We start from the raw sequence: 22,801 nt of genomic DNA on the forward strand, positions 1-22,801 counted from the left end.
TTTGGGCAAAGAAATTGCATTACATTCGAAGTACTTCCTTGTCTTCCGTGACTAATGTCACAAGTCAAAATTCAGACTTGATGTGCAAATTAATTGAGAGACTTGAATAGACTGACATCTGCAAAAAGAATATTTCCACTCTGAAATGAGAATTGCAAGACTTAGGACCTGGTGTGATGTTCTATTCGAAACTGTTTCAAAGACTGCTGAAGAGAGGATGGGCTAATGAGCTGTCAGGGCCACAATGAAATGACCAGGCCAAGGCAGATGTGTCGACACCCCAGGGGGCAGGAAAACTGCTTTCTGCATATGTACAAATAAGTTCTTACATACAAAATGTTCCAAATGTATATTGTACCTTTCAAGTCAGGAGTGCCATCTTTTACAATTTCTTGGCTCACTAGTCCCAAGCTAATGGTACCTCGTTTTAATTTGTGTCCCCAAATTAACAACAAGGAAAAAAAAAATCCAAGGGCTAGATGTATATATTTTTTTAGTTTCTTATTTTTAAATATTATTCAACCACCACAACCTTCAAGAAGCCTCAAAATGCTCCCGAGAGTAAAAATGATGAGTCTCCCCTCTAAACCAAAGAGTTGGAAAGAATTAATTTTTCTTTTGAATAAGTAGCTAACTTTATAAATGCGGGCCCTCCCTGGTGGTGCAGCAGATTAAAGCGCAGCACTGCAAGCCAGCCGTAGCCGCTTCAGGGTGGGTTCAATCCCCAGCCCTGGAGGTGACCCACATGGCGCAGCAGACCTGTCCCAACCCGCCCGCTGCTCCACTCAGCAGTGTACTTTGTCGATCTGCCTGTTCTGCTCCCCGCTCTGTCTCTAGTGAATCCTCTCACTGCCCCTGTGCCTCTGGCTGTACCCCAGTTCTGTATGCATAAATAAATAAATCTTTAAAAAAGAAAGAAAGAAAATTTAGCTCAAAAGAGCCTTCCCCATTTCAATATATTACAACAAGAAAGATGAAGCAGAGTGATGTGTGCCTGGGGCCGGGGCGGGCAACAGGCATCTGGCATCTCTGGACAGTGGTCAGGCGGCGTGGGGAGTGGGGCGTCTGCGCATCTGGGCAGCGCCGGCCCTCGGTGAGTGCGTGTGGCCTGGGGCACTGGCTGTCATGTTGGAAGGAAATAGTTAGAAGTCATAAGCAGAGTTAAGTCGAGAAGATGCCGTGTATCTATCCAACCTGGTATCAGAATCCCTCATTTCATTGTTATTTTGAAGAATGGCTCTTTTTAAAAGCATCCAAAATAATAATTAAAAAACAAACAAAAAGAATGGATGTTTAAAAAAATACACTCCCCCCACCCTCCCCCAAAAAATTCAGATTCAGTGCTTTGGGTAGAAGTTTATAGTTTATATGACAAAAGAATAGGGATGCAATTCTTATATAAATATTGGTATTTCTCCACAGATCTACTTTCAGTCAACTGGGGACTTCCTTTTGCCTGCTCGAGATCCGTATCACATTCCTCTGGCAAAGCCTCCTTTGCTTTGGAGACTTACACCTTTCTCACTGGTGCACCTGGTGGCCTATCAAGGAAGGTGTCTGACCTTCCCTCAACCAACAAATAGGTCAGAGGCCCCAGTTAGAGACCTCTCCCTACAACAGGACCCTCAAAACAGATGCCCCACTCCTGAGGGTGAGGTGAGGGCAGGGCGCCGCTGTCAATCCACCAGCTGATTCAAAACTTCCTTAGCTGTTCTTCTATTTCCTGCAGCCTTCCAATATGTTCTACTTCACCTCTGGGGTGGCCAGGGATGGGTTCTGTTATACAGACCCCCTGGCCAATGCACAGGCACCGCCCGGGTCCCCACAGTCCAGTAACACCGGCTATGTCACATAGTTCCAAGTCAACTGGACCCACTTATTAGAGACTTGTGCTGGGCAGGCCTCTGTCTGCTCAGATTACCATGTGAATTCTTTCAAGTCATAAAATTAAGTTTTTGCAACTGTTTTCTCTAATTTTCACTGACTTCCTTCCTGTCCCTGAGAGTATAGTTTTACTTAATGATGGAATTATAAATTAGACAGAAGGTTCTATTCTTATCAGAAAAAAGCTTTAAATCTCAATTATATTTAATGGGAAAGAGTTGAGTTTTCTGCCAGATACTTAAGATACTGACACATTAGTGACTCAGAGTGAAACCAGGGACAAGTAACTTAACATTTTCAAAAGCTCTTTTTTTTTTTATCTTCATGTTTTAAAAATACAGAAAATTAAAAAGGCGGGCCAAGGGGAAGGACAAGGGACATATGGTGACACACACAAGAGGACTCTGAAGTACTGTCTAGGGAGATACACACATCCCTGGGCTGCAGCCTTCATCGGCCAACTCACCTCGGCCAGGGACCAGTGCCTTCCGGAGAGTTTCCTTCAGCGAGCTGTGCCCATGTAAGAGTCTGTGGCTGGGAGAGATGGCCACGTGGGAAGTGCCATAAATGGCCTCCGGGGTGGCCGTGTAGGCGCTCAGCTTTTCTCCTGTGACTTGTCCATCAACCTGACAGGAGAAAAGCAGAGTCTTTCATTCTCAGTCATCTTCACTACAGCCCTTTCTTCCTCCCTCCCTCCATCCCAAATAGTGGGGAATAGCTTCTCCGAATGGGCCTAAGGTTGTGGGGGCCTGAGATGGTGACTGGCAGAGGCAGAAAGGCCAGCAGTGAGGAGACGGCCATTCCTCTTCTAGAACCCTACTGGCTGGCACCAGGGCTGCTTGGGGCCCCAAAGTGGAAAGTGGCCAAGCAAACTCAGAAATTTCCGAGTTTTCCCTGGCTTCTTTGCTGATGACTCAAACATTATCATCACAGTTGTCTTGTTTCTGTCCTGAGAAAGGAGCTATGCTTTCCTGCAGGGTTTAAGAATGTTGTAAAAAGAAGTAAAGGTGTCTACTTCTCTGATCAGAAACAGTCAGTGAGACTGATGCCACTGAAGAGGCGAGACAGGGCGGGCTGAGGTGTGCTCACGTCGCGAGTGAGCTTTCCGTGGGCCGGCTAAATGCTTTTCAAGGAAGAGGAACGTATTTGGCTTCCCCTGAATGCCAGCTGCGTGACAGACACAGAGGGCACGGAGAGGCCTGGCACGCCTTCATCACGTGCTTAGACGCGTTCACAGGGCACCAGTGAAGCGTGAAGCACTTGGGCCTGCAGCCAAGAGACGGGCCGCACTGTGTCCTGAGCGCCAGTTAGGTGTCACCCAGGCAGTCAGATGTGGGCCACGGAAGCACAACTCTTCCCTGTGGGACTGAGAGGGTTTCCTCCCTTATGACATCACATTTTTAGGAGGATCTAGGAATGGAGATGAAAGCCTTTGCATAATAAAATGTTGGGCAAGGGAGACAATGTGGAAGATAGCCCATGAGCGCAGCCATGTGACTGGTCAAGGAGAGACTTTTGACACAGGGACCAGACCTGTCTATGCATAAGACCCCCCAGGGCCCATGGTCCTGGGAGACTGAGCAAAAGTCACAGCTGGAATGACCAGCCATCTCACCCCCTTGTCTGAGAAGTGGCAAGAAAAAAGCTTGTTCAGGATTTGTTCTCCAATCATTTTCCTACAAACTCTCGTATGGGGGTGGGGAGTACGCTCCCACGCGTGCAGCTGGAATGAGTCGGATCACTTTGGTGAGAAGATGGCACAGGCAACGTGAACCCAGCGGCAAGGGCAGGGGTCAGTGGACGCCAAGGCGACTGTCAGGAGGAGAGAGTCTTAAAAGGCAAGTCAGCGTGGCTCCTTGCTGCCACTTCCTCCAAAGGTTTTGACTGGGACACAGGTGGGTAGGTCTGGAGCTAAGTGAATAGTGCATGAAAATCAGGATCGGAGAAGGAGAAATCAAAGGGTAAAAAGGAACTTGCATCATATCAGATGATTAACTTAACACTTACGCTATTAAAAAACATTTTTGTGATGTGTATAAGGTTTTCCTCAGCTTTAAAAATTTGGTAGTTCACCAGGTTATCACTTGTCATTACACAGAAACACTACTTTTGAAACTGAAAAAATAAGAAAAAAGACCAGCCAGGTAGGAAGTGGCTATAGAACCACTTGGTAGTGCAGAAGAAGCGTCTGAGGGCCTCCTCCAGAACAGGGCTCAGGGGTGGTCTTTCCAACAGTGTCCCCAGCAGAGCACCTCTTTTGAGCCCTGGGTGAGCACAGGGTTCTCAACAGTTTTAAGTGTGTATTTCTGAAATGATAATGCAATAGGTTGCTCCTTCCTTAGATGTTAAACTCTTTTCAGACATGAACCCCCTTGAGAATTCATTTGGACCAATGCTCAAAAAAGTGCTCGCACAGACACGCAACTTCACAGAGTTCACAGATCCCTGGAGGACCCTCAATTTTTTGTTGTCCAATGTAGAGGTTGGTAGCGAGAGGTGGCTGTTGAGCACTGAAAATGTGGCTAGTGTCATGGCTAACTAGAAAGTTTGACTCTTTCTGCTGGACATTGACCATATGGCCCCACACTGCTGATGCACTCTAAATTCTGGATGAATTCTAAAAATGCAGAAGGGGGATTGTGAGCATCAGTGCTGGAGATGGTATCGTGTGGTCACCTTCAGTGTGAAGTCCAGATGGCAGCCCACACAGTCCCCGATCCAGTGGGCCTGCATGCCTTTTATTCCATACCATTCTGGAAGGTCTGCCAGAGCATCTTGCATGGCCTGTGAAAGGAAATGGAGAGGTAGAAGCACAAACCTTACTTAAGGGAAAGCAAATGATATAGGACTTGCTAAAGTAGCAGAAGTGGGGAGACCAAGAACCTCTCCTGGTTCACTTGCAAGTCAGAGGAGCCCAGTGAAGGTTAGAAACAGATGTACTCCCCATGACTCAATTTAGTGAGATTTCTCTATTCTGAGGGAGCCAAGGTTTCACAGAAGGAAGAACATACACAACAAAGACTATAATTAACATCTTCGATGAATGTGGTTAGGGCCTTCTTTTCCATAATCTGGGAATGAAACAAAAGAATTTCAAGGTTATGCATTCCGAAACTCTAGGTAGGCCACTCAGGGGAATGGGCTGTACAATGCAGCTGTGTTACGATAAAACATCATTTCTGGAGCAGAAATGGTGGGTAATGACACCATCAAACTGATCAGCTATGCATTCATGCACTTCCTTATTCCACTAGAATGTATTAATCACTCACTTTTCCACACCAAGATGTCATCCAGGCAATGAGGGCCTGGGTGTCCACAGATTCCAAGCATGGAGTTGAAGTAACATATAAATGAGGTCCAGGCAGGTAGCTGGTTAAAATTCAACGCTAACAAGATTCCATTGAACTTCCAAGCAAACCCACACGTGGTCTCCTGGGGTCTGTCTAGCATCTCTCTATCAGGTGAAAACCACATCACACGATTTGAGGACTGGCGCCATCTCCCTCTACCCTTCTCTGCTCCAAGAAATTTGGAATGACAGGGTCCAGTTCTGGCACATCCCACCTCCCTGGTGGCGCAACGGGTTCCAGCACAGCACCGGTATATAAACCTTCTCCTTGTGCTTCTCTTTTAGTTGAATTTTCAAGGCTGGGAAGCTTGTGGAGGGATTTGCTTAAAACAAATTCAGATCTCTATGAGAACAAAAGATTCAAATAGAATGAAATGTGAATGTTTCGATATGCTAACTGGGGGGAGAGGGTTGACACATTACTTAAAACTTTCCTAAATCTATGAATACTTTCAAAAACCAGAAGAAATTTAAAAACTAAACTGAAGGAGACCAACATCTAGAGAACAACACAGCAAGTCCTATTTTGTCCTGTAAAATAAACACATTACTCATGACATAACCTTAATGAGCAGAGTTTAGGGAGCCCAGGTTCCCAACAACCTCTCCCTCACCATCTCCACAGGGGCAAGAACACTGTGCTGAGTATTTACAGTGAAAGGGCCCTTGGATTTGTTTGCTTGTTTGGGGTTTGCTGGGATGTTACCCTTCCTCCTTTTGTTAGTGTAATTACAGAGATAGATGGCATTTATCTCCTTTCAACTAGGCAAACAGTTGGAGCTTTTCCATTCTAGCCAACCTCAATTTATAAAAATTGTACTGGTTCGGCCCTCCCTGGTGGCGCAGCAGGTTAAAGAACAGCACTGAGAAGCTAAAGCCACTTCCCCATGAGTTCAATCCCCGCCTGCCCCGGAGGAGATCCACATGGCGCAGCAGACCTCTCCTGCCCGTCCTCAGCAGTGTACTTCGTCGATCTGCCTGTTCTGCTCCCTACTCTGTCTCTGGTGAACCCTCTCACCTTCCGCATCTCTGGCTTGTACCCCAGTTCTGTATGCATAAATAAATAAATCTTTAAAAAAAAATTGGGGGAGGCCCTCCCTGGTGGCGCAGTGGATTAAAGCACAGCACTAAGAAGCTAAAGCCACTTCCGCATGAGTTTGATTCCCGCCTGCCCCGGAGGAGATCCACATGGCGCAGCAGACCTCTCCTGCCCGTCCTCAGCAGTGTACTTCGTCGATCTGCCTGTTCTGCTCCCTACTCTGTCTCTGGTGAACCCTCTCACCTTCCGCATCTCTGGCTTGTACCCCAGTTCTGTATGCATAAATAAATAAATCTTTAAAAAAAAATTGGGGGAGGCCCTCCCTGGTGGCGCAGTGGATTAAAGCACAGCACTAAGAAGCTAAAGCCACTTCCGCATGAGTTTGATTCCCGCCTGCCCCGGAGGTGACCACATGGCGTGGCAGACCTCTCCTGACCCACCCGCTGCTCCCCTCAGCAGTGTACTTTGTCAATCTGCCTGTTCTGCTCCCCACTCTGTCTCTCGCCCTCCGCATCTCTGGCTTGTATCCAAGTTATTATGAATAAATAAATCTTAAAAAAAAAAAAAAATACTGTGGGGCCCTCCCTAGTTGTGCAACAGGTTAGAGCACAGCACAATGACGTTATCTGTAGCCACTGCAGTACGAATTCCACCCCTAGTCAGGGAGCTGACCCACATGGCGCAGCAGACCTCTCCTGACCTGCCTACTGCCCACTGCTCCCTCAGCAGTGTGTTTCACTTAATCTGCCTGTTCTTCTCCCCGCTCTGTCTCTGGTGAATCCTCTCATCTACTGTATCTCTGGCCTCTACCCCAGTTCTGTAGGTATAAATAAATAAATCTTTTTAAAAAAATCAAAGAAATAAAAGTACAGCAAAATTCCTTTCAAATTAAACTTGAAGGAACCCAATATTTTTTTTATTTTATAATAGTTTATTTTTACATATTTTTGTGCATTTTTCTATCTCAGTTGCAATCCCCTTGGAGGGAACTCAATATATTTAAGAGTTGAAAGCTGAACATTCTAGGAAGTCCTACTCTCCACTTAACCTTCCCATCAACTTCCAAGGCTTGGACACAGTTTAGAAACCATTAATTTATTCAAACCCTTTCATTAAGTAAATGAAAAATGGCTCTCATTTGAGAAATGAGAAATGGCCTATTTGCCCAAACCACAGGCCCAAGATAATGAATCCTCCATACCTTCCCATTGTTCTGAGACCACCATGCTCAGGAGTCTTTAGGTAGATTAAACAAAGGAACTTCTTTCATTTGCAAAATGTATTTGAATTTTGAGAGCATTATTATATTTAATACTCATCTGAAATCACATTGTAAAGTGTCCCTCGTGGTTGTTCTTTACCATACACAGAAGTACTGTGGTTTATAGCGGTGTCTTGTAATGCTTTTCCCTAGGGTAGGTCTGAAAAGTCAGCAACTATTGCTCTATAGATACAGCATCTGCATGAAGGTGGCTTAGGAAACTGAAACAGAATTGTACATGAATGAATCCGATCGAGAGCCAGTGCTTGAGAACACGAACCAATAAGATGGGCTGAAGCCCACACCCAATCAAAAAGGACTGTGTAATACAAAATCTAATCAGAATTAAGAAAGAGAGAGGTTAAAGCTAAACTGCCGGGGGTAAAGAGAGGATTAAATGTAACTCTGCTAATCCGAATTTTTCTTCAAGGAAGCAGAAGTAAAGCCAGGAAGAAATTCACACTTGCCCAGAGAAGACAGTATGGGAGCCAAGCCTTTCAAAAGGGATCACAAATAAGAATTCTAGATGAGGCTCAAAACACGATACATTTTTTTTCTTTATAATATAATAGTTTATTTTTACATCATTTTGTACATTTTTTAAAAATCTCAATTGTAATCCCCGTGGGTTTCCCATCACCGAGTCACCCGTGTGCCATCACCATAGTCCCAAGCACTTCCCTCCCCACCCCCCCGTTTTTGATCCCATTCCCCACTCTACCCCCACAAAATGTCTCTGGTATATGGCTGTTCATTATTCTTGTTATTTTCTCGCCTGGTCCATTATACTCCTGCTATGAGTGAAACCATCTGGTATTTTTCTTTCTCTTTCTGGCTTATCTCACTAAGCATGATCTTTTGATCTTTTCCAGCTCCATCCAAGTTGCTGCAAAAGACATGTTTCTATTTTTTTTGGTTGCTGAGTAATATTCCATTGTGTATATGTACCACATCTTTTTAATCCAGTCATCTACTTTTGGGCATTTGGGCTGCTTCCATGATTTTCTAGTTGTAAATAAAGCAGCAATAAACATGGGGGTGTAGGTATCTTTTTGAATCAGAAAACATGATACATTTTAGTATCCCTGATAAAAAAATAAAGTTTAGGCAACCAGGTCTTGATATGGACCTTTCAAAACAAGTGGATTTATTAACTACAAAGAGGAGAGTTGAAAAACTATAACCTTTGAAAAATGGACACAGATTTGAGACAAAATGGAAGAGGTAAGATTTCATTAAAACAGATACTTCTTAAAAGCTTAACACTTAGCCTACTTCTGAATCAGTGTGACTTGATTAGCCATTATTTTTGAATAATAATTTGTATATACTTTTCTAACTTATTCTTATTGCCAAGACTTCTTTACCCTTTATTTTTGGGGGAATCATTTTAATGCAATCACTCCAAAGAGAGTATATAGCTGAGTACTAATGAAGGAAAATCACTTCTGAAGGCAATAAGATGTTTAAACATCTAAATGTCCCCTCTAGAATATTCCGGAAGAATAAACTTTCTCTTATATCCTATACTTTCCTAAGCTTTCTCTTATATCCTAGTTTCCTTCTCCTGCTTTGACTTTGGCATGAAGTTATGCACAAGATTTACACATTACAACATTATTCAGCATGATGTTTATCTATTTACCACTGTATGACAGGCACACTTCAGTATCTCTGAAATCTGGTATTTCTAGTAAAATCCATTTGTTGTGGAAACTCAATGCAAAACATTTGTTTACAAAAACAGCCATGCTATCCAAGACTCAGTTCTAGTGAAGGTGCTATTAACCCAGAAGAGAAAATAACCAGTTCTGCACAAGGTATCCTGCTAATGATGTATGATGTGGTAGCACGGTGTGGACTCATGAAATGGTGGGGGTAGAACGAAGAGAGGCGCCAACCTACTGTGCACACATCAGATGCACATGTCAGCACTCGTGAAGAGAGGGCTGTGGAGGGCTATTGAACAGCTTTCAATAAAAGGACTCTTACATACCAGCATTGTCGCTGATGCTGGAAAGAACGAAGGGCTTCCTGGGTACAGTGACCGCATGGCCCCATGTGTGTGCTTCACAGGAAAGGATGTGAAAAGGAACCCAGGAAGCTATAGAGGCAGAAGCTGTAGTCAGTAATCTCCTCTCATCCATACAGCCATGTGTTAGCCCATGTTACACTTATTAGACTTTGTCTTCTGACCCAGGTAACCCACCTTTCAACAGCAGAATTATTCCACTAACTTCTAATTCCACTAACTTCCAAGAGAAGGTGACTACACATTCTGAAATGTCATCATCACCCCTAAAAATGCAGATGACAGAGGACAAGCTCTCCCAGGGACAGAGCCACCTGTCTGAAGAGACAGCTCCTGATTCCCGGAAGCCACCTCTGTCACCTCACTGACCCTGAGTTAACAGGACGAACAAGGAACTGTCACCACATCTCATGGGAGAGGAAGGGGTGGTTAAATAGCTACACAGCGAACTCGGCCCAACCTGAGGCCATGCTTGAGTGAAGGTGGCTTTGGTGTGGGACAAAGGATTCTCATGAGCAAGACCAAGAGCTTATACTGCTGTAACCACGATGAACAAAACGGGGGCAGCAGTTCCAGGACACATCCTGCTCAAGGACCTTCGAGTTGGAAGTCTGTCTATTAGTTAAAAACTCACAGAAAGGGCTCTCTCTGGTGACGCAGCGGGTTAAAGCACAGCACTAAGAAGCTTAAGCCACTTCCGCATGAGTTCGATCCCGCCTGCCCCGGAGGTGACCACATGGCGCGGCAGACCTCTCCTGACCTGCCTGCTGCTCCCCTCAGCAGTGTACTTTGTCGATCTGCCTGTTCTGCTCCCCACTCTGTCCCTGGTGAATCCTCTCACCTTCCGCATCTCTGGCCTGTACCCCAGTTCTGTATGAATAAATAAATAAATCTAAAAAACCAAACAAACAAAAAAACTCACAGGAACACAAAGCCATTCCTTTCCAAGACTCTCAGGTCTAAAGGAGATGTGCAAATAAATGATGGCATAACCCTGTTATCATGCCACTTGTTTTATGATTACAAAGTAATGACAATCATTACAGAAAATGTGGAAAGGTCAGAAGAGGATGAAGAAAAATTACAATTACTTACAATCAAGGAGATCACGGCTAACCTGTTACGCATCTGTCCGCCCTCTCCCCGGCCCAGCCTCTGACTGAGACATACCTTTTCCTCACCCGTGCAGAGGCCGGGTCATGTCCCACACCAATGGTGTCTCTGACAGCACTTTTCTTCCTTGGTGGACCCTAAAATGCTAGGCCTGCTACGTGTCAGGATCGTCGAGGCGCTGCAGGAACGTGGGGCCCGGGAGCCACTGTGCCTGTCTGTGCTCTTTTCAAGTGGTTACAGCCTGCATTTTATTGGAGTTCATGACTTATTCCAGCTTTAGGAAGGATGAGATCTCTATTTCGAGCAAACCTGACACTCAGAGTTAGCCACCTGAATAGTACGACGGAAATGCAGAGAAACTGCAGGAAGATACTGTGGAAAACGGGGCCTTTTTAGAAGAGAATGTTTTTCGAAGAACAAAACAATACAATACGGACATGTATGTAGCAGCTAATGGCTGTTTGCTGCCTTGATAACGGGGCAGCCACTGGGGAGGCTCGGGGTGCTTCAAGCAGCTGAGCTCACAAGGCCCTGGAGTCAGGGATCGAGGATGATGATGCAAAGACCACACAGCTCGAGTTCCAAGGGGCCAAAGGGGCCAACAAACCAGTCCCACCAAGAGCAAAGCAGGGAAGCTTTCGTCACTGCACTTTCCGTGACCAGGCCTATTGTACCCCCTTGTACCTGTTACATTTCCGGGCTCACGCTGCCCTGCCTTGCACCATAGGCAGCCGGCTGCCAGCTGCGCCTTCTTGGAAATGCTTGGTTGCTTGGGAACTGGTACTCCGGCGCAGGCAGAAAGGATGCTGGCGCGGGACTGAGGAGACCCAAGTGGGTCCTGTCTTTCCTGGGCTCTGATGTTGCAATTTTCAAAGGAGGAAAGGGCTGGGTCAGTCATTTTAAAGGAGGGGTGCTCCCCTTCAGGGGGCAGCCGGCCTGGGTGCTGGAGCAGGGCGGGATGTGGGATGTTTACAAGGAAGCAACACCACATTCCTGTATTTTAATTTGATTTTAGACAACATATTGATTTTGTAATTTCAAGCAGCAGCAAAGGCAGGCATGAAGGGTTTTTGGTTTGTTGGTTCGCTTTTATGTTTTTAGATCTGGGCAGGAAGTAAAGGCGTAGAGGACTCTGATGAAAGCACAGGGTGGGGGGACCTACAGAATGTTTTCTTGAGCTCCTTCTTACCTGACATTTTAAATGAATTAAAAACAAACAAACTAGACAACTTCATTGCTGACACGCACTAGCCCTCCCTAGCACCTGCAAAGACCCCCCGCGTGGTGTGAATAAGTCTCTTCCCCTGGAGTCCAGGCAAGCAGGAGTGCAGGCTACCAGCTCAAGAAGGAGCCCTCTACACTCCATCAGAACCTGGCCAGGAGCTATGAAAGGTCATTCAGGGTTTAAGGGTAAGACATGATGTTTAATTACTGGAAGGTTCCTCTCCTATGTTGAATATAAATAACCAAAGCAAATGAATTAGCAAATCACAACAAAATTAACTCTTAGACTCTGTGAAAAAATATGGTGGTGCCAGAGGTTAGAGCAGGTGACATGGCACAAGCACTCTGGCCATGTGATGGGAGGCTGGCGCACAGAGGCAGGGAGCTGCACCCAGCACCATGCCTAGATCCTCTCCAGGCGTCTGTGTGCGAGGTGGCGCCAGGGAACTGGAGCTGTGAGCTCAAGTCGCCTACTTTCCCTTTCCCTCCACCCCCTCCTGCTCCTGCCCACTCTCACATCCAGAAGGACTTTTGAGGGCCTGGGGGTGGTGCACCCCCTAAGAACTGGAGCCTGTGCACATTCAAGCGTCACCAGAAGGGCAGAGAGGAGAGGCTAGAAGATGAAGTGAGAGAGAGGATCCCGGAGAGGCAGGGAAAGACAGGACAGAAGGAAGAAAGTTATTATGTAAGAGGGAGCAGAATTTAACAATTAATTAGCTTGGTGAGACAGGGAGTCAAAACCAGATCCCAGGGACGGAAGCAGAGTGTGTTGCTTCAAAGAAGGGACAGGGGGACCGGGGGAGAGTTCCCGCAGAAGGGGGCTCGCTCTGCCGTGCACCCAGCAGGGCTGTCCCAGCTCCACAGGCTCTGGGGGGCTCTGTCATTGCCATCATGCCACGGCGATTAAAATATTGAAAAAGGGGGAAGGACAAGACCACCCTCAGCCCTAGCTGGCCAAGGGGCCTGGTGGAGATGAGGGCGGTAACAGCTCTAAAGTCACCGGGTTTCTAGAGAACCCGCCAGTACCTGAGCCCAAGCGCCATCGTCATTAAATCTGACGCTGGCCTGTGTCCTCACAGCTTTTCATCCCAACAGCCCTGCCGAGAAACTGACAGCTCGTTAAATGTTTCTCACTTGTTCCTCTTGGTTTTCTGAAACAGTTAGACCTCTGCCAAGGTCTAACTGGTGGCGCTGGCCATGGGAAGGTGCCACTGTAGACCAGGGCCCTTCCGGGGGCAGGGGTCGCCCAGGCACCAAACCTCACTAACCAGGCCCTTTGCCAAGTTCCTGCTGTTACTGAAAGGCACTTCCCGCGCTACCTGGGAGCCCAGCCGGCCTCCATTCTGGGGCCGAGAGAGGAGCTGAGGCAGAGGCAGAAGCCAGGCAGCAGGCCCAGTTTCCAGGAGATACAGGGCCTCCAGACTGGAAGCAGGGTGCAGAGGACACTGAAAGACGCAGGGGTGCAGGCTAGAGGCTGAACCCTCAGACCCTCCTCTGGCTGCCTTCCTCTCCAGCCTCCTCCTCCAGCGCCCCAAAGAGCTCCTGTTATAAACCTCTCTTCCTTCTCTCCCCTCCTCCCCTCCCCTCTCCTACTTCATATTTTCATTCTTACAGGATCAAACAAGACCAGAGTGTTCTGGTAGAAGCACCTCTGCTCCGGCAGCCAGCTCACAGGTGAAATCAACGAGGAGAGGCACCAGTGGCCAGGGACATGGGGGCTTACGACTCCCCATTCCAGGGACTGCGTAAGGGCTTATTGTTGCCCATCTGCTTTTTGCCAGCAGAAATTCTACTTGGAAATGCTTGTGAGGCGTGAAGTTCCTGCGTGTCTAGAAGACAACAAACACTCCCTTCCAGACATTCTGTGCTTCCCGTCTCTCGGTCTCTCGTCTCCCAGTGGTGCCTCCTCCAGCCACGGCAGACCTGGGCTACCCACCCCCACCCGCCCCCACACTCGCCTGCAGTGTGAAGTCATCCCGCTGGGCTGTGCCCACCGCGTCTGTGCCTGTCTCCCCACGAGCCTCCCGGCCCCTGAGGAGCAGGACCTCAGCTTTTCCCATCTGTATTCTTAGCACCTCGTCAGGGCCTCGTCAGGCATCAGTAGCAATGAAGTGAAAGAGTTCAGACTACCGCAGGGGCAGTGCAGGCTGCTGGCAAAGAGCTGGGGCTCCCTGACTTGAATCCTAACACCGTTACTAATTACCGGCGTGAACCTCAGTTTCCTCATCAGGAAAAGGTGAGTAAGAAGAGCACCTCCTGGAAGGATTACTGTGCAGGGTACAAAGACAGAATGCAGCCGGAGGCCGGCGGATGGGGTACGCAAGGAGGACCTGGAAAGTGAGCACGGACTTTGCTCATATTCGAGCAGCTCCCAGGTGAGGCCTGAAAACCTGGAACACAGAATACCCACTTTGGCGTGAGGGGCTGACACAAGTCACCTTGATGCCAAAGGGGAGCACAGCTGGGCACCGCAGTGGCAGCCGGCGGAGGCTGCAGGAGGCAGTTACAGAAACACGCACTGATGGGACAAGTTCGCATGGGAAGCCCTCCCTCTTCGCTTCTGCCAATCATCACCCTGCTGTCAGGAAGAGGCGCTGATCTACCGGCCCCTGAGCCCCATCTGCCTTCTGGAGGGAGGGCTCCAGGCCCTCCCTCTGCTCTCTGCTCGCAGGCTGCCCACAAGGCACCTCCCACACGCCTCTGCCAAGACTAATTCATGTTCCTCAGGTACTCCTACTGCAAGTTTCCTTTTTCACAGAATGAGAGGCTGAAATCACTTTGAATGTTTCATAAAGCAAACAATCTAAGGGAGGCCGGGTGGGGAGGGAGGGAAGAAAACATCAAATATGTCACCGAACAGCCTAATAAAGCACTTTCATATTTCAGGGCTCCCTGTAATTTTCACATCAGTCTTTATGATTTGTAAGCTAAGTGAATGAAAGGAGGGCTTTGCCACAGCCGTGCTCCCGAGCAGACCACCAGCTGCACATCAAAGAAACAGTTCCCGTCTCACCTCGGTTCCTGGCAGAGGGCAAACACCAAGCCCTAAAGAGAACTGGGACGGCTAAGGCTCTGACTGGGATGCCAACTCCCCCACCCCACCCCTGATAGCGCCCCCTCCCCAGCACCTTTCCCAATCACTTGACTATAGGGGCTAAAAAGCAAGCCGGCCTGCTTTCCTAGTCTCCCTGAGGCTATGTCCATATGACACAAGCGGGGCTACCAGAACATGGGTGGAATTCTGCTGAGGGAAGGAGGGGTTCTGGGGAAGTTCTTGTTTTCCAGATAAAAGACACAGTCACTCCTACTTCCCTGATTACTTCCCTGTATCTGGAATAGAAATGTGATGTCTGGAGCAGCAGCAACGACCTTGCAACTGTGAGGTGATAGACTGGAAGGAAAGGCCAGGAGAATCACTAAGCTGCCCATTCTGAGCCTTACCCCAGTTCAGCAACTGGGACTTCTCATAACTAAAATTTTCAGTTACTTGCAACTGGAAGCAACACTAGCTGATCTAAATCTCATCCTTATCTTAACAACAGGACCTCTTCACTAAGTTCAAGAATATATGATCATACCCGGTCCTGAAGTAGATGCCTTATCTTATTTGACATCCAAGTTGTGGACCTATTTATCCAAATACCTCTTATTTGTATATCTCTACTCGAATGTCTCACATCCACATAAACACAAAAGCATCTGAACTATGTCTCTTCCAGGACTCCCACCCTACTCAACAGCATAACCACCATTTACTGTTCAAGTTAGGGCCTTTGTGATGACACTATACCCTACATACTCGCACCCAATATATCACCATGCACTGGAGATTTTACTGTCTGAACATTTTCCCCACCTACCCATTTCTCTCTACTACTTCCTCCTCAGTCTAAGTTATACATGCCTGGCCATCTCGACAGCATCTTCCCTGGTTTATCTGCACCCACACTTGTCCTTTGCCCAATGATTTCACAAAAACATAAATCTGGGGTCCTTCCTGGTGGTGCAACAGGTTAAAGCGCAGCACTACGAAGTCAGCCACAGATGCTTCAGCACAAGTTCGAACCTGGCCAGGGAACTGACCCACAGAAGACCTCTTCTGACCCGCCCGCTGCTCCCCTCAGCAGTGTACTTTGTCAGTCTGCCTGTTCTGATCCCCACTCTGGTGAAGCCTCTCACTGCCCCTGCACATCTGGCCTGTACTTCAGTTGTGTGCATAAATAAATAAATCTTTAAAAAACAAAACATATATCTGACCATGTCATTTAAAATTCTTCGTTGGTTTCTCATGACCCCCAAAGATTCCTTAAAACCTCAAAGACTGATCTGATCCCCAGCCATATCTCCAGCCATATTGAGTCTCTCTCGGGCCTCTCTCAGTCTCAACTATAGTGTCACTCTTTCAGCTTCTCAAACTCATCACATGTATTTCTATTTTAGGCCTACCACATGGGGTGAGTTTCCTATATGGGGTGAGTGAGGAGGTTACCTTCCAGTTTTATGGCCTACTTAACTCTAGCTCATCCTCTACAGTCAAGTGATTTTTCCATTTGGGTTAGTGTACTTTTATGTGGAGTTCCAATTAGTTTTTAAAAAAACATTTCTACTTCTCTTCCAAGATCTGTTTATGACTAATTTTTTCTTCAAGTCCTAGCCTATTTATATAATAGATGCCTCTGCATTTATCACCTAATTCTAATCTCTTGGTCATCTCAGGGTCTATTTCTACTGGGCTGCTATTTCCCTCTTAATCATAGGTCATAAGTTTCTGGGGCTTTTTTAAAGTCTAGTAATTTTTCATTATATGTTAGACATTGCAGATGAAGCCAACCTCGCAGGGAGATTGGGATTGTGTTATCTACCACGGGAAGAGTTAACCTGTGGTTGGGAGGTCTTTCTGAACCTGTCAGGATTATTTTTACTTTTTATTTAGGTGAGTCTATTTTGATTTTGTCCTTGGTCCCATGGTGTTATCCATAATTCCACATATGGCCTTTTTGAGTTCTCAACTGCATACCTTTAGCTGGGCCATAACTGCAACATCTCCCAACACTGTGAAACCATGCCCCCACCTGGCTCCCCTATCCCCCACCATGCCTCTGTTCTGCTCTCAGTCCCACAGCAATCAATTGCTATTAGCCTGTGCATGTGCAGCTCTGCTTAACGATGTGAGTGAACATGGATTCTGCCCGCTCTTACCACTCCCATGACACTCTTCCTTCCCCTGATTTTCAGGGCAAACCAAGTGCTGACCTCCAAAGATAGCTTTTTCAATAAATCTGCACAAGAGTTCAGCAAGAACCAGGCGAGTCACCATGGTAACTAACCATTTCTGTTGAACAGTTGAAAATTCACAGCTGACAATTTGAAGAATAATGCCCCTCAGTTAGGTTATTACATTTCCAACAAGAGGCAGAGGTCAAAACAAAAGAACTAATTAGGTGGTCTTTCCAACAATGCCTATTACAGAGTCATTTGACAGGTCCTTGAGGTGACCTGGCATGCCTCCCGGTAATACAGTGGACCCTAACTGTCCGTAATAGGGGCTCCCACTGCCTGGATGTTATAGAAAGCAACACTCTCAGCTTTATTCTTCTCATTTGGTCTCCCAATATAACTTTGTGTTTAAAAGGAGCAAGGACTATGTTAACAAGTTCTAATGAGTAGTTTTCAAACCCATATGCTATTCTCTGCTGCGCTGTGACTAAATTATAATGGAAAAAGTCTCATTTATGACATGTCTTTTGAGTGAGAAAACCTGTGGGTCATACATCCATATGGCACTGGTATTATGATTGGCATACTGCAGTTTAAATTCAGCTAGGTTTGTAATGATCAGAGGTTATTTATAACCCAGTGCTTTCTCTGCATATAAGAAGCACAATATTGGATCTGATCCAAAGCCCATTTCTGTCCAGTACCCATTTTTAACAGAGTAACCTGTAGGCCACTGTGGAAGGGCACAACACTCCTGATGATGGTTAGCATAGGGGAAGAACTACCATGACAGACACCAACAGCCTTCGGAGATGGCCAGTCTCACACTAACAAATACAGTTTATTGAAATGCCATGTAAGTCTTCATGATTTGCTCTATATTTCTCTCTGGAGTTTCAGGGAATGATCTCTCAATTCCATATCCTGAAATTTCATAAAATTTTTTGGTAAATTCAAAGGATTCTTTGAATTTACAAGATGGTTCTGAAAAACACAAAGCCAGTTATTTCACCCAGGCTATGGTGAAAGAATGAGCAATAGCTTGGCTTTGCCTTGAATCTCTACATACAGAAGACCCAACAGGTACCTTACAGGCCACTAAGTCCACCCTCTCCTTTTACTGACAAGGAAACTGAGCCCCCAGGGACTCACGCCAACTATACTGTTAACCAGGAATTAAACAGGAGTTAAAATCCAGAGTTTTTGTTCCTTGATCTGTTCATCTCCACTCTGACCCTCCCTTGTGAAGATGGCCAAGCCTTTACTCCTTTTACATGATTTTCTCCATACAATCTGAAATTTCATTCTTTCTCGAATCTGACTAGAATTGCACAGATGAAGAGAACATTTTTTTTCTGTCTTTATTACTGATAGAATCACAGATAAAGCTGAATGCTTTTTGAACTCTACAGTTACATAGTGACTGAGTGTGTCCAAAGGTCAACAAACAACAGTCTACACTGACCACCAGCTACCATTCTTGACTTACAACTGGGAGTCCCAACACCAGCACCCTCTGAGTGATGCTGAGGCTCATGCACTTTATCTGCACAGCCGTGGCTCCAGGACGCCCCTTAGAAGTCACCCCCAACAATGAAGCTTTCCCATACCAAGAAGACCTTAGCGTTGTCTGCCAACATGAAGGGCATCACGGGGGAGCCTCTGGACTGACACTCACCTTTGCATAGGCAGTTGTCTTAATAAACCACTGTTTGAGGTACTTCTGTTCCACTTTTGCTCCAGAACGCCATGAACAGCCATTTTCATCCACCTGCTCATTGGCAAGCACTGTTTGATCCACTGGGTCCCAGTTAACCAAGGCCTGTTAGAATTCATGAAATAAAATGATGCAGTCTGGTAAGTATAGGGAATAGGGTCATTTTGAGGTTTGTCACATGCGAGAGAATCTACAAGCAACATCTCTGCTCTAAGGCTTGAAGTATTCTTGACAAAGAAACCATTAGCACGCTGGAAAAAGAACACATGAAACACGTCATCGATATTTCCACCATATTAGAACAGGCTCAGGAGGGAGGTCTTAAAGTGTGTGTCAAACTCAAATTTGGTATCTTCCTATATGAAAGAATTAACTCACATAGTTGGAAGTTTTCATAAAGAGGGGAAAAGAAAAAATGGTACCTAGAGTTCAGCAGAATTGGGTTATTGTAGAGTAAACATAAATACTCTAATATGAATAACATTTGTTGAGTACTTCCAATGTGTTACATGTTGTACTAAGTGTCTTACTAAGATTCTTTCTTTCAATCCTCACAACACTCTCTGGAACTACCAATATTATCCCCATGTTGCATACAAGGAAACTGAGGAACAGTGATATTAAATAAATTGCCTTTGTCACACAGTCAGTATGACAGGGAGTAGCTGAAATAGGCTGGGAACTCAGACATCTAGGAACTATAAAAATATAATGTAGATCAAATTTAAATGTATAGCTTTGTCAATTTTTGCTTGAAAAATATACTGATATAATTATTACTGAAATCAAGACAGAACATTTCCAGCTTCCAGGAAACACCATCATATCTACTCCCAACCAACATGCAAGCTGTAATTCCATAAATTAATTTGGCTGATAATCTATAGTCTTAAACATTACATAATCCTTTCCCCATAAATTCTAATCTGTTTATGTGAAAAACCCTTGTACACTATTGTTGGGAATGTAGACTAGCTCAGCCTTCTATGGAAGCATAGTATGGAGGTTCCTTAAAATAGATCTAGAATTAGATCTAACCTATGACCCAGAAATTCCACTCTTATGTATCTACCCAAAGAATGCAAAACACTAATTCCAAGGGATATGTGCATTCCTGAGTTCACTGCAGCACTATTTACAATAGCCAAGTTATGGAGACAACATAATAGCCCAATAACAGAGGAGTGGATTAAGAAGATGTGTATACATACAGGATGGAATACTACTCAGCTATTAAAATGGTGAAACCTGGCCATTTACAACGTGAGTGGACTGGAGAGGATCATGCTAAGTGAAATAATCAGGAAGAGAAAGACAGATATGGGATGGTATCACTCATACATGGAATGCAGAAAAACAAAACAAAGGAACTAATAAAACTAATCAAAACCAACCCTGGAAATATGACTGTAAAATCGAGGTTATTAGAAGGAGAAGAAGGGAAAGGACAAAGAGGCAGCCCACTGGTCTAAGGTAAGGGACCATAGGTGCTTTGGTGATGAGAGTGCTGTGGTGATATATACCTGCGTTGCTCCCTTAAATCATAATAGTGTTGTAAACCTCAATAATAACAGTAATTATTTTTCTGTTTAACTTAAAATAAATACCTCTATATCCACTTCTTAGAACCGTTAGCTACCATTTAGTACAGAAAAGGCAATGAGTTTAGAGAGATGTGTCTGGGCACTAAAATATCCTACCTTGAGACACATTGATTTTTAAAAATCAAATAAACAGTTCTAATAAGAGACTGTGCTAATTACTTTCCACGGGCCCATGGCTGGCACAGTCCACAGCCCCCTGGACAGGCCTCTCCTCCTGCTCCAGCCACGGCTTCCCCAGTTCCAGCAACTGCTGCTGACCCTGCCCCTCTGGGTAGGCAGCAGACTGCAGCGTGCTCACAAACGACCCCTTCCCTTGTTTCCTCAGTGACCCCTTCTGGGTGTGTCTTCTCTTTCCTGCTGGGATCCTGACTGATCCAGAGACATACCTGAAAACTACATTAAAATGTAGGGATGCAGACGAGACTAAATGTGAAGAGACTAACCCATCCGGGGACTGTGAATTTACAAGTAAAAAGTAGCACATCAATTAAGAGTTAAACCGTGAAGCCTAAAGGCAGATGGGAAAGACAGTCACTGAATGGTTCCCCTCCTTCCAGTCTCCCTAAGGCCTTGAATCCATAAATATATAGATGGAATAAAGGACAGAAGTTCTTGAAACCTAAACAATTCAGGTGAATAAGCCAGGGTGAGTACTGGCCTGTTAAAAGGGATGGGGTTGCCCATCTTAGGGGTTCAGGGCAGGAGGTGTCACTTCAAATAAAAGATATAAATAAAAAGCCAAGCACTGTTTATTAATGTGGATAGTCCTTTCAAGAGGCATCTCCCCCTAAAATACTCCATGCACATCAGAACTGTATAAAGTATGAAAGAAAGGGAGAAAAGCCCCATAAGCCTTCACCTTTGGCTCCTGCCGCCTGCCTGCCAGCTTCAGAGGAGACGGGTGAAGCAGGCGCTGAGTCCTGAAGCTGGGAAAACAAATAGGAATTCATTTCCTTATCAACATTTCCCACATGGCCTGGCATCTCTCAGGCTCTAGGTTACAAAAAAGCAATGAGGGAGATGTGTGCTTAAGAGGTTTACACGTTATAATAAAACCCTGATGTTGATCTCAAAGTCTATGCTGCTCCACTCCATCCAGAGACAAATAAAAGCAAACTACAAGAGCATCCTCCCCCCATGAAAGTCTTGGGGCAAGAGGAAAACACGAGAAGAAAGAGCATCTCAAATAAAAGATGTATCCACTGTAACTGCCCTCTCTCCTTTCTGCCCAGGAGCACAACACACCTCAACCACACAGGTGCAGGTGTCAAGTTCAGCCACAGGGGTTCAAAATGCAGGGCCCGTGGGGTGCAGCCTCTTGGAACCTGGAGTTGCTTCCCTTTTCTGGAGCTTCCCTTCCTATACAACATCTTGATTTCTATAGCTTTCCTTGAAGCCAGGCTCTCTCTTATCTGGTATTCCCAGATTTTTCACATTTTTCAAATTTTCATATTAATGTTTTGATGGACATCCCAAACACACATTAGCTACACAGAACAGTTTCTGTGATTAGGCTACCATCATTTCCAGGGCTGAAATCTCTGGTTGCTATCACCTACGGAAGCCAACCTGCCACTCTCTTACAGTTAACTAGCCCACATCATCTGTACAGTGAAATCTACTGCAGATCAATATTAAAGTCATTAAAATACACTGAACTCTGGAGAGTTTACCCACTGGCTTCCCTCACAGAAGTTCTCTGGTAACATTTCAGAATGAGCCACTCCAAATTAAGAGATGTCCCCATCTGACCAAGAATTAAATTCTGAGATTAATATTTTTGTTTGTGTGACCTATGGGAACCTTCTAGGAAGCATTCGAAGTAACAGAACAATAGCCATGTATAAGCCATGTGCACAGGGTCAGTTCTTCGTGACAGTGGGGCCGCTCGTTTTTGCACCCTCCCATGGTGAGGGTCAGAGGTGTGGGACCCTGTGGCCTCCACTGGGAAAGCTCAAGGCAGCAGCGTCCTGATTTCCAGGTGATCAGCTCTTCTTGCAGCAACACAGAAGGCTGGGTGCCTGCTGTTCCAAATTTCACCCTTTCTCGTCTCATCCTTCTCTTGCGTTGAATCCTCCCCCCCACCCTTGCCTCACATTTTTCATGGGGTGCTGGTCTCTTCTAGATCACATCGTCTGTCAGCACACTTTGTCTTCTGGCCAGCACGTCACTACTCAGACCTTTGGCCCCTCCATTGTTCATTTCCATTTTTCTCTACAAGCTTTGTTTTCATAGTACCAGAGACGTGTTCTGAGTATACTATCAGAAGCTGCAGGTTCAGAGTATAGATTTTTTTGAGGTCTGTTAATCAGCTTTTTTCTTGACCAAAGCACACTTAATTAAGGAACACCACCAAGA

The 22,801-nt window shown here is 45.7% G+C and overlaps 1 protein-coding gene across 1 annotated transcript in view; it reads right to left on the reverse strand.

Annotated features, from left to right (window-relative positions):
* The window catches only part of LARS2 (leucyl-tRNA synthetase 2, mitochondrial), a 123,535-nt gene that overhangs the window by 49,180 nt on the left and 51,554 nt on the right, over positions 1-22,801 (reverse strand). Inside the window, exons 7-9 of the mRNA XM_004676252.2 lie at positions 18,801-18,944; positions 4,561-4,668; positions 2,351-2,510 (exon numbers count right to left, since the gene is read on the reverse strand). Coding sequence (XP_004676309.1) covers positions 2,351-2,510; positions 4,561-4,668; positions 18,801-18,944 — 412 coding nt within the window. The remainder of the gene's footprint in view (positions 1-2,350; positions 2,511-4,560; positions 4,669-18,800; positions 18,945-22,801) is intronic.

The sequence above is a fragment of the Condylura cristata genome, unplaced genomic scaffold (assembly GCF_000260355.1).
Source record: "Condylura cristata isolate star-nosed mole 26May11 unplaced genomic scaffold, ConCri1.0 scaffold00004, whole genome shotgun sequence".
Lineage (NCBI taxonomy): Eukaryota > Metazoa > Chordata > Mammalia > Eulipotyphla > Talpidae > Condylura > Condylura cristata.